The sequence below is a fragment of the Sander vitreus genome, chromosome 4, assembly GCF_031162955.1.
Source record: "Sander vitreus isolate 19-12246 chromosome 4, sanVit1, whole genome shotgun sequence".
Classification (NCBI taxonomy): domain Eukaryota; kingdom Metazoa; phylum Chordata; class Actinopteri; order Perciformes; family Percidae; genus Sander; species Sander vitreus.
In genome coordinates, this window is record NC_135858.1 from 420,230 (window position 1) to 432,500 (window position 12,271).

General features: G+C 46.8%; 1 protein-coding gene across 12 annotated transcripts in view; it reads left to right on the forward strand.

The window, feature by feature from the left end:
* The first annotated feature begins 713 nt into the window (after positions 1-713).
* The window catches only part of slmapa (sarcolemma associated protein a), a 92,468-nt gene continuing 80,910 nt past the window's right edge, over positions 714-12,271 (forward strand). For 7 of the 12 annotated variants that reach the window (XM_078247617.1, XM_078247624.1, XM_078247622.1 and 4 more), the window contains exon 1: positions 714-2,378. In XM_078247617.1, the coding sequence (XP_078103743.1) occupies positions 2,181-2,378 (198 nt within the window). In that variant the 5' untranslated portion in view covers positions 714-2,180. The remainder of the gene's footprint in view (positions 2,379-12,271) is intronic. The other 5 variants (XM_078247626.1, XM_078247627.1, XM_078247629.1 and 2 more) reach the window with 2 other exon arrangements.

Genomic DNA, 12,271 nt, shown 5'->3' on the forward strand with positions numbered 1-12,271 from the left:
GAAAAATGTACAGTACAACAGATAGTAGATATTAAGATAGAAAAACTGCTTAAAGGTACACTCTGTGTATGTGTCTGTGTGTGTGTGTGTATGTGTGTCTGTCTCTGTGTCAGTGTGTATGTGTGTCTATGTGTGTGTGTATGTGTGTGTGTCTGTCTGTGTGTGTGTGTGTGTCTGTCTCTGTGTGTGTCTGTCTGTGTGTGTGTGTATATATGTGTGTGTGTGTGTGTGTGTGTCTGTCTGTGTGTGTGTGTGTGTCTGTCTCTGTGTGTGTCTGTCTGTGTGTGTGTGTATATATGTGTGTCTGTCTGTGTGTGTGTGTGTCTGTCTGTGTGTGTGTGTGTGTGTGTGTCTGTCTGTGTGTGTGTGTGTGTGTGTGTGTATATATGTGTGTGTGTGTGTGAGTGTGTCACAATGTGCATTATATTGATGTAGGTTGTCATGTTCAAATGGCAACATTTATGTTAAAAATTGTACATGGTCCCTAACAAATAAAAATAATAAAATAAAAAATATATAATAATAATAATAATAATAATAATAATAATAATAATTCCAATTTATATATATTTTTTTCCCTGGCATAAATGGGTTCCCATAGCATCCCTTTAACCCCCCAAATGAACTGCGTATATTTAATGTAAAATGAAGACTACGTTATTTTCAGAGTCAACGGTGAGTGGAGTGGATGTGACTCGGGCCGTGAACGCACCACCCCGCCTGTTTGCTCTCTAGTTACAGTAACGTTATGGCGGCTGGGACCTGCGGAGGAGGACAACTTCTTCTAGATTCCTTCCAGAAAACTGTAGGAAGGCGACGGCTTTAAATCAAACCCGTCTCGGCAAACACGGCCCTGGACTGAGACAGACGACGGCAGCGCAACTTGTGGCTTTACGGAGTTTTTTTTTCCCTGGAAGATAATCGGGCCGGTGTGATGCGTGAGGACCCGCAGTCAAGAAACTCCCCTGATTTTTCCGCGTCTGTTTCTGCCCTGACTGTCAGTTAGCTGGCTAGCTGCTCGGGAGCTCACCACCTTCATGCTAACGTTTGTTTGCAGGGCTCCGTAGTAGCCAAAAGGCGGGCTAGCTTGCTGGTTTTATTTGCTCCAGGAGACAGGGATGGCATTTCGCCTCCATCCGGTAAGCGAACTGGTTGAGAGGGGTGGGGAGAAACCATTTAAGACCCGGTTGATAAGTTTGTCAGCACTCATTAGCCTAGCCTAGCCTAGCCTAGCTTGCTGGTACAACGCCAGAAACCGTTGGCCGAGAGTTTAGCGCTTTGCCTGTTCACTAGCGAGCTAGCCAATTAGCATTTTAGTTGCACAAGAAGACCTGCTAATCCCCCGTTCATCCCGTCTGAGTGTTTTGAAACCTCTGTAAGAGAGGAGACGGAACTGCTTTAGTTTTCCTAATTGACCGTTAATGTATAATAACTCAGGGGTGTTTGGTCTTGCTAGGTGTCATTAGCGACCTTATAGGTGTTCTGTGGAGAGAGTGGTAGCGTAAGGTAGCTAGCCTAGGTTCCCTGTATCAGGGAAACAATGTCACACAGATTATGGCTGTAAATGACGGATAGAGTACAGATGACACACGCCAAATGTGTGTAAGCCGACTGGCTTGTTGCACTAACTCATTCAATCAGTAGTCACAATAACTGGTGTGAGCTGTTGCTATCTTGGGGGACTAAACATCAAGTTTGTGGTGGCTGACTGGCTGCCCTCGTCTGCCTCAGTGCTGGAATAGTTTGATGGACGTGGGAGGCTGTTTTCCAAGCTGTCAGTGCTATACTCAGTCATGTATGTCTTGACACATAGCACCCTGGTCTGTACATAGTGCCTGCTGTCAGATATAAGTATCGTTATGTAGCTTTGGTGGACAGTCAGTAAGGGGAATGTCTTGTCTGTTTTATACCTGTTGGTTTGTTTTTTTATTTTCATTTGTTTCAAACACAGGAGAGTCTTGTTGAATCGAAGTGGGAGAGCGGTGCAGCCTGGGCTGTGCACAGTGGACAATGTTTATTAGTTAGTGCCTAGGAACTTAAGAGTACTACCATTTCTGCCTACATATAGGCCACAGATATAGTAGATTATTCATTGGGTATTGCAACAGAAGACTGCCACTCTGGATCAAGAAAACCTTTCCCACGTGTCTGGTTGGAGTAATACTCTTAAGCCAAAATCAATGCCTTCTTCGCTGGCTGTGTTCGCCTGCCGACCCAACTCGCACCCTTTCCAGGAGCGGCATGTGTACCTGGATGAGCCAGTCAAGATCGGCAGGTCGGTGGCTCGGTGTCGGCCGGCCCAGAACAACGCCACCTTTGATTGCAAGGTGCTGTCCAGGAATCATGCCCTGGTTTGGTTCGACCACAAGACCGGCAAGGTAAGAGAAGATGACAATGACTAAAGTGACATTTTGATGATGTATTTTGTACCGTATCTTCACAAATGGCCACCTCATAATGATTCCCAGCCACCAATTGTCAGCAGTGCTGTCACAAACACACACGTGCTCTTTTTACATGATAACTTGCAGCAAGACCTGCTACCGAGTATGGACTCTGCTCAGGCCTGAACAGGTTCAGTTTGTAAAGGGTGCATTTGCGTTTACATGTTCGGAGGGAAACGTTAAACTCTGGAGTGTTTCCTCCTGTAGATGTATCCAACACTGTACTTGGAGGGTAATTCATTATCCCAATTAAGTGCTGGAAATGATCCGAGAACTGAAGGGATTGTAGAAAGACACAGCTGTGTTCCTCATGCTAGCAAAGCTGAAATAAAGTCTGGATTTATGTCCCACCCACTTAAAAAATATCTACCCTACTTGAAGACAGTCTAGCGAAATGCGTGTCCAACTAACAAGCTACCTGTGAGACTTAAAATCCACAGATCTGATCTGAATCAGACGGATTAGCATCTATTGTTGTCTAGCTTCAATGTGTCTATAGTTTCTCTGTAGAACAGGTTGAACAGGCTGAGACAGCCACTGGATTAACCAACTATGTGGCATGCAGGGACTTTGAAATTGTGTGTGTGTGTGTGTGTGTGTGTGTGTGTGTGCCCAGCACAAACTATTTATGACATCAGTAGCGTCATCCTTTCCTCTCTTCAGGGATACATGCATACGCACATGGATTGACCAACATACACTGATTTATTGGCACTTGGGATTCAAAAAGCACCAATTACTTTTGTTATTTTTACCAGATGTTTGCTTAGGATTTTGTATAATGAACATGGTCGCTGACTAATAGGGCTGCACGATATATATTGTTTCAGCATCGACATTGCGATGTGCGCATGCGTGATAGTCACGTCGCAGGATGTGCGACGTGACTATCACGCATGTCAGGCAAATGGACACAAACTGCTAGATCCAAAAGTAAAACTTGCACAGCTCTCATTTTCCATGAAGAATGTTACCAGCTAAGCCTTTCCCTTTAGTGTGTGTGTGTGTGTGTGTGTGTGTGTGTAACCGGACACAGTGACGTGCATGCTTTTTCAAAGGTAGTGAAACTAGTAATCAGCAGATAGGTTCAGGTTCCAGTATGACTGATAAAAAGGTCCCTGTTGTTGTTGCTGCACAGAAGAAATTAAAGCACCTGTTGAATACAACGTTATGACGACGTCTCCCGACCATCCTTCATCGAGGAGTTGCCTGGACTGTAAAAGCTAGTTAGCGGCTTCCTCGTTCTACATCAATTCATCAGACAACCAAAGCATACTAACAAATAGGGATGCACCGATACCACTTTTTTAAAGACCAAGTAGAAGTACTTACATTTGGGTACTTGCCAATACTGAGTGCCGATATTTTGGCCTGCTCTGATATTGTTGTCAATTAGAACAAAGTACCAGGCCAGTGCTATGTCAGTGCCTATATGGGCTGAATATTTCCCTGAGCTAGTGTCAATAAAATAACTTGTATAATTCCTGATATCAAAATACTGAGTTAAGTTTAAGCCCCTGATACACCAACCCGACGGCCGACCGTCGCCTGCCTCCCCGAGTCGGTCCAAAAAGTCCCTCAGAACACCCCGAAGAGACGCCGACTTGAGCGTACGTTCTGCGCGTGCGCGAGACGTAATACAAAACATGAAAACCGGAAATGACGTCACGTAGGTCTGGCTTCTCCAGCTGACCGATAATGGCGTCTCGTTCAGAATACGATCTCATATTGTGCTAAAATGCTCCGAAACAGACATTAGAGGTTACAGAAGCGTCGCTGCATGTCACGCTAGTTAACGTTAACGTTACACTTGGCAGCAGGTAACGTTAATGTTAGCATACCGTTAGATAGTCGCTGGATTAAACACGGTTAAAATGCTGACACTAAACGGTGTAAAAGTGTGACTGTATTTCACTGGAGAGGATTCCAACAGCGGGACGTTAAGCAGTCTGTTGCTAAAGCTATGAGTGAAAAAACACAACTTGCACTGGTCACCGCTGTTGTCGAATAAACGACGCAGACGTGAATAAAGGGTGCGTTTACTTGAAACTGGTAAACCTTGTGGTGCATTCAAAGTTATTGTAAAATACCCTTTTCTCATCTGTTTCGACGGAGAAGTTAATGTCACGTTGCTATAAGGTGGTATCGGGTGTGGTAGTATCGGAGTATCATATATTAAAATATATATATATATATATATGGCAATGGTTCAGCGTTCACTCTTACACACACGCAGACACACACATATATATACACACACACACACACACACACACACACACATATACACATACACACACATAGGTTCACGTAGGTTCCTCTTGTAGTAAGAACATTGTGGCATCCCTACTAACAAAATATTAAGTTGCTTGGATAGATACGGATAGACTGTTGAAGGGCAGTGGTTCAGCATTCACTCTTACACACACACACACACACACACACACACACACACACACACACACACACACCCCACCCCCTCGGCTTGCCTAACCAACACCTCATAACCGTAGGTTCCTCTTGTAGTAAGAACATTGTTTGTGACATGAGTCTGCAGTTTTTTGTTTGTTCAGTAACCAGCTTACAGTTTAATGTTGCTCTAATACGTTAAAACAAAAGTCTGTTGCTTTCTCCTGGATTATTCTGCATTAGGACTGAACGTGTGGTGATCTGAATACCACGCAGAAGCAAACAGTAGAATAAGGTAATGGTCAATATCAATGGGAACTGTTGTAGCATATGTTTTGCTGCACAAATTGACATTTTCTGATCGCTTTTGTGCTCGGCAGTTTTCACCATCTTGTCTTCGTGTGATAAGCGGGCACTGGAGAGAAACAGGTGTGATTGGTCGCGTCCTGTGATTGATTAACCAATCAGTCGGCTCAGTGACCCAGCAGATTGCTTTATTATTGATATCTTTCTGTACATCAAAGCAGGGTGTACTGTAAGACTGGAAGAGATCCCACAAAGAGCCCCCTTTTTAGATTATTGAAACATGCTCACTTTTCAGACTCCACTGGAGCTGCTGGAGAAATCACAACACAATGACTACAGCAGAGTATCGATATTTAATAATATAATAATAAAAATATATAATAATGTAATACTTTCCGTGGCAATACTGTATCGATACACAGACACAAAGTATGGATCTATTATTATTATTATTATATATGTGTTGGTCAGTTTGTCTGCTTGATAATCCCATTTTGCAGCAGTACAGTTGTGTGAGATGAACAAACAGAGACATGGATCTTTTTAGATTAAACAGATGTTGACATTGTTCCTTTTGGGGACGTCATTTGAAGTTGGGGAAAAGTTGAAGTTGGGAAAAAGGTAATGAGTTGCAATATATCGCAGAATATTGCAATATGTTTAAAATCGCAATAATATTGTATTGTGACATAAGTATCGCGATATCGTATCGTGATGATATCGTATCGTGATGATATCATATCGTGACATAAGTATCGTGATGATACGTAATATTTTATCGTGATATCGTATCGTGATGATATCGTATCGTGATGATATCATATCGTGACATAAGTATCGTGATGATACGTAATGATATTTTATCGTGATATCGTATCGTGATGATATCGTATCGTGATGATATATCGTGACATAAGTATCGTGATGATACGTAATGATATTTTATCGTGATATCGTATCGTGATGATATCGTATCGTGATGATATCATATCGTGACATAAGTATCGTGATGATACGTAATATTTTATCGTGATATCGTATCGTGATGATTGTATCGCGACATAAGTATCGTGATGATATCGTATCGCGATGGTATCGTATCTTGACAGAATTGTATCGCGGTGATATTGTATCGCGATGATATTGTATCGTGAAGAAGTATCGTGATTATATCGTATCGCGACGATATCGTATCGCGATGATATCATATCGCGACGATATGTATCGTGACATAAGTAGCGTGATAAGTACCGTGATGATATCGTATCGTGATGATTGTATTGTGACATAAGTATCGTGGTGATATCGTATCGTGATGATATTGTATCGCGACATAAGTAGCGTGATAAGTATCGTGATGATATCGTATCGTGATGATATCGTATCGTGATGATCGTATCGTGATGATACCGTATCGTGATGATTGTATCGTGATATCGTATCGTGGTGATATCGTATCGTGATGGTACCGTATCGTGATGATATCGTGTCGTGGTGATACCGTGTCGTGATGATACCGTATCGTGATGATTGTATCGTGATGATATCGTATCGTGACATAAGTATCGTGATGATACGTATCGTGATGATTGTATTGTGACATAAGTATCGTGGTGATATCGTATCGTGGTGATACCGTGTCGTGATGATACCGTGTCGTGATGATTGTATCGTGACATAAGTATCGTGATGATTGTATCGTGACATAAGTATCGTGATGATTGTATCGTGACATAAGTATCGTGATGATTGTATCGTGACATAAGTATCGTGGTGATATCGTATCGTGAGGCCTCTGGTGATTCCCACCCCTACAATGACATAATGTCTTTTTATATTGGTCTGTTTTCTAGTCCCTCCAGAAATATGTGATCTCATAACTCAATGCATAACCAGCCAAAGTCTGCTGATTTATTTCGGGGCGCATCTTTTCAAATACGCCGCACTTTCGCCGCATAAATTGCCGATTTCCACGCAAAATATGCGAGGCTTGCATGATGTCATAATCCCCTCATTATCGTTGCAAAAAAGTCCCAAATATCTTAGCAGAAAGATGAAAAATGTTGCGTTTACTTCACACAAGAGCAGCTGTTGCCATGAGAACGTGATGAAGCGACGTGGTGAAGCGACGTGGTGAAGCGCTGGATGAAGAGACGTGGTGAAGCGACGTGGTGAAGAGACGTGATGAAGCGACGTGGTGAAGCGACGTGGTGAAGCGACGTGGTGAAGTGAAGTGACGTGGTGAAGAGGCGTGGTGAAGTGAAGTGGCGTGGTGAAGAGGCGTGGTGAAGTGAAGTGGCGTGGTGAAGAGACGTGGTGAAGTGAAGTGGCGTGATGAAGCGGCGTGATGAAGTGAAGTGGCGTGGTGAAGCGGCGTGATGAAGAGGCGTGGTGAAGCGGCGTGGTGAAGTGAAGCGGCGTGGTGAAGCGGCGTGATGAAGCGGCGTGGTGAAGAGGCGTGGTGAAGCGGCGTGATGAAGCGGCGTGGTGAAGCGGCGTGATGAAGCGGCGTGATGAAGTGGCGTGGTGAAGTGGCGTGGTGAAGCGGCGTTATGAAGTGAAGCGGCGTGGTGAAGCGGCGTGGTGAAGTGGCGTGGTGAAGCGGCGTGATGAAGCGGCGTGGTGAAGCGGCGTTATGAAGTGAAGAGGCGTGGTGAAGCGGCGTTATGAAGTGAAGTGGCGTGGTGAAGCGACGTGGTGAAGCGACGTGGTGAAGTGAAGTGACGTGGTGAAGTGACGTGGTGAAGAGACGTGGTGAAGTGACGTGGTGAAGCGACGTGGTGAAGCGACGTGATGAAGAGACGTGGTGAAGAGACGTGGTGAAGAGACGTGGTGAAGCGACGTGGTGAAGAGACGTGGTGAAGTGACGTGGTGAAGAGACGTGGTGAAGTGACGTGATGAAGAGACGTGGTGAAGCGGCGTGATGAAGTGAGCGGCGTGATGAAGCGGCGTGATGAAGCGACGTGATGAAGCGGCGTGATGAAGCGGCGTGATGAAGTGAAGCGGCGTGATGAAGCGGCGTGATGAAGCGGCGTGATGAAGCGGCGTGATGAAGCGGCGTGATGAAGCGGCGTGATGAAGTGAAGCGGCGTGGTGAAGCGACGTTATGAAGTGATGTAATTACGCGACGTGAACATCATCTAAAAGCTGCAAACCCCGCGATGAAGCCACGATGAAACCACAGTTTCTGCAAGTTCCCGTGTTATGTACTGTTGCTTGCTGATGTCAGGCCTCCCTCTGGGATCGTTGCCTTGACCCCGACTACTGTGGAGGAGGATGAACTAATTCCCACAAGCACAGCTGGTGGGATGAATCTCTTAGATTAAATAATGAAGTGTATTCTTATTTAAGCAGCGGACACCATGGGAAGGTCAGGTCAGACCCAGCAGCTTGTCTCTTAAAGGGCCGTCCACACCAAGAACAATAACTATACAACCAGTCTCGCAGCAGTTCGTGAAATGGTCACGTTATTTAATCTATTGATTCGTGTACGCGGGCACATTTTTCTCTCTTTTTAAATGTATTTCAAGGGGAAGCATATTTCTTGATCACAGCACGACTACGGTAGCGAGTAGTATGAAATGCCGATGTGGTGGCTGGGTCAAACAAGACAGGACTTTCACCACGGAGACCGGGGACTAGGGGTGTAAGAAAGAATCGATACACTTGAGCATCGCGATATTTTATTTTGCAATACTGTATCGACTTTCCAAAAGGCAATATCCATAGTCCTACTGCTAGATGGCTATGCTGAGACACCACTAGTGTCCTCGCTTAACAGTTCCTTGCAGTGGCTAGCAGTGCCTAGCCGTGCCTAACAGTGCCTAGCCGTGGCTAGCCGTGGCTAGCAGTGGCTAGCCGTGGCTAGCAGTGCCTAGCAGTGGCTAGCCGTGCCTAGCAGTGGCTAGCAGTGGCTAGCCGTGGCTAGCCGTGCCTAGCCGTGCCTAGCCGTGCCTAGCAGTGGCTAGCCGTGCCTAGCAGTGCCTAGCCGTGCCTAGCAGTGGCTAGCAGTGGCTAGCCGTGGCTAGCCGTGCCTAGCCGTGCCTAGCCGTGCCTAGCAGTGGCAAACAGTGCCTAGCAGTGCCTAGCCGTGCCTAGCAGTGGCTAGCCGTGCCTAGCAGTGGCTAGCAGTGGCTAGCCGTGGCAAACAGTGCCTAGCAGTGGCTAGCCGTGTCTAGCCGTGCCTAGCAGGGCCTAGCCGTGTCTAGCCGTGTCTAGCAGTGCCTAACAGGGCCTAGCCGTGCCTAGCAGTGGCTAGCCGTGTCTAGCCGTGCCTAGCAGGGCCTAGCCGTGTCTAGCCGTGTCTAGCAGTGCCTAACAGGGCCTAGCCGTGCCTAGCCGTGCCTAGCAATGGCTAGCAGTGCTTGACTTTTTGCTAGAAGCTAACAACGTAGCTATGGCTGAACTTTGGCCTACTTTAGCATATAAACATTAGCTCACTAAGAACCTGGGAACCACAATCCCAAACTGGCAGTTAGATTATCTGTGAGCTGGATTGTTGACCTAAAGTAAACTTCTTAGACTTCTATGAACATCGTGTCTTTTTTTTAAATATTACTTTTTCTAAAATTATACTTTAAAAAAATCCCAATATATCGCCTTACGCAGTATCCAGCCAGTTGAGGTGGTTCGGACATCTGGTAAGGATGCCCCCTGGGCGCCTCCCTAGGGAGGTGTTCCAGGCACGTCCAGCTGGGAGGAGGCCTCGGGGAAGACCCAGGACTAGGTGGAGGGACGTCCAGCTGGGAGGAGGCCTCGGGGAAGACCCAGGACTAGGTGGAGGGACGTCCAGCTGGGAGGAGGCCTCGGGGGAAGACCCAGGACTAGGTGGAGGGCACGTCCAGCTGGGAGGAGGCCTCGGGGAAGACCCAGGACTAGGTGGAGGGACGTCCGGCTGGGAGGAGGCCTCGGGGAAGACCCAGGACTAGGTGGAGGGACGTCCAGCTGGGAGGAGGTCTCGAGGAAGACCCAGGACTAGGTGGAGGGGCGCAGAGGGCTGGGCCCAGCTAGGGAGAGGGAGGCCTCGGGAAGACTCCAGGACTCAGCTGGGAGGGACGTCCAGCTGGGAGGAGGCCTCGGGAAGACCCAGGACTAGGTGGAGGGACGTCCAGCTGGGAGGAGGCCTCGGGGAAGACCCAGGACTAGGTGGAGGGACGTCCGGCTGGGAGGAGGTCTCGGGGAAGACCCAGGACTAGGTGGAGGGACGTCCAGCTGGGAGGAGGTCTCGAGGAAGACCCAGGACTAGGTGGAGGGACGTCCAGCTGGGAGGAGGCCTCGGGGGAGACCCAGGACTAGGTGGAGGGACGTCCGGCTGGGAGGAGGCCTCGGGGAAGACCCAGGACTAGGTGGAGGGACGTCCAGCTGGGAGGAGGCCTCGAGGAAGACCCAGGACTAGGTGGAGGGACGTCCAGCTGGGAGGAGGCCTCGGGGGAGACCCAGGACTAGGTGGAGGGATTACATCTCCAACCTGCCCTGGGAACGCCTCGGGATCCCCCAGTCAGGCAAAGGGAAGTTTGGGGTCCCCTGCTGGAGCTGCTGCCCCCACGACCCGATACCGGATAAGCAGACGACGATGAATGGATTTAGTTTTGTTCTTGACATGAACCTTTGATTTCTAATGGTCGTTACGTGTGTCTTTGCGGGTCCAGTCAACAGTATGTTGACAAAACTTAACGGTGTTACTCATAGTAGTTGTTGGGAGATTGTTCAGTAGGGGTGCACAATTCAGAAAATGTCTCGAATCGATATCAATTTTTAGGTTTTAAAAATACAAAACCATTTTTTAAACCAAACCATTTAACATATGAATCGATTTCATTCATAAAACATTTATGGAAATATAAGCATTGGCTCAGACTCTGTATCTGCAGATTGCCAATATTAAAGGACGCGGATTGGGACATGCCTAATACCTAATAACAGTCCACATCGAACTGTGGAACAGAGGCCTATGTGTGAAAGCTAAAAATACATTGTTTAAACAGATGGAGGAACCCAGCAGTGTTAGTCTCTCTCCCTCTAGTCTAACGAGCCTCAGTCCCTCTATTCTCAGCTCAGCAGTGGTAATATAACAGGTTTATCATACCAGTCATGACTTGCTTCCTTCAGCAGCTTTCAGATTGATTCATGTAATAAGGTGTGGAGCTGGCTGTCTGTGACCCTGTTTGTGCAGCTGTGTACGCGAACCATCATGTGGCACAACATGTGTGTGCAGAAGACTTCGCATTCGCCCGTCCCGTGAGTCGGCTCGTCCAGATGCTCTCCACATTCTGTTTACGTTCATACGCTTTGGTGATGTGCAAAAAACACTCCTCCAGCTGATGACAGCACGTACTCACACACACCGACCAGACTCGAGTCAGCGACCTCGCCAGACTGTCAGACGGCCGATTATTGGGTTGGTGGGTCAGAGCCTTAAAGCGTAACTCTCGCCAAAATGCAACCTAGGATCTTCTTGTGAATGTACCCGAGTCAAACTGTAGTTTAAAAGCATATTTAGGACGGAAACGCCACTTTTAAGATGGACCGTATTCTGGTTTTTGGGTCAAATGGCCTTTTGAATGGGAGTGCTAGGGACGCTACGATGCTAGCCTCAAAATATCTGTTTTTAAACCACTAAGAAGGCTCGACACAACATGAGCCTTTGCTCCAAGTATCACCAGGGACTCTACACCTTAACTACACCGGTGACCAAGATATCCTAAATCTGGGGCTACTTGTTTAGATATCGACTCGTTGTGACTGCCGAGGTGGTAGCAGCCAGAAACAACAAGAGCTACGGTGAGTTGTTAAAACCTCTTTTAGTAAACTCTGGGTACACAACCAATGTTGTCAGTGCTGTGGTTAAGGTGTAGAGTCCCTGGTGATACTTGGAGCAAAGTCTCATGTTGTGTCGAGCCTTCTTAGTGGTTTAAACATAGATATTTTGAGGCTAGCATCGTAGCGCCCCTAGCACTCCCATTCAAAAGGCCATTTGACCCAAAAACCAGAATACGGTCCATCTTAAAAGTGGCGTTTCCGTCCTAAATATGCTTTTAAACTACAGTTTGACTCGGGTACATTCACAAAAAGATCCTAGGTTGCATTTTGGCGAGAGTTAGGCTTTAAGGCTC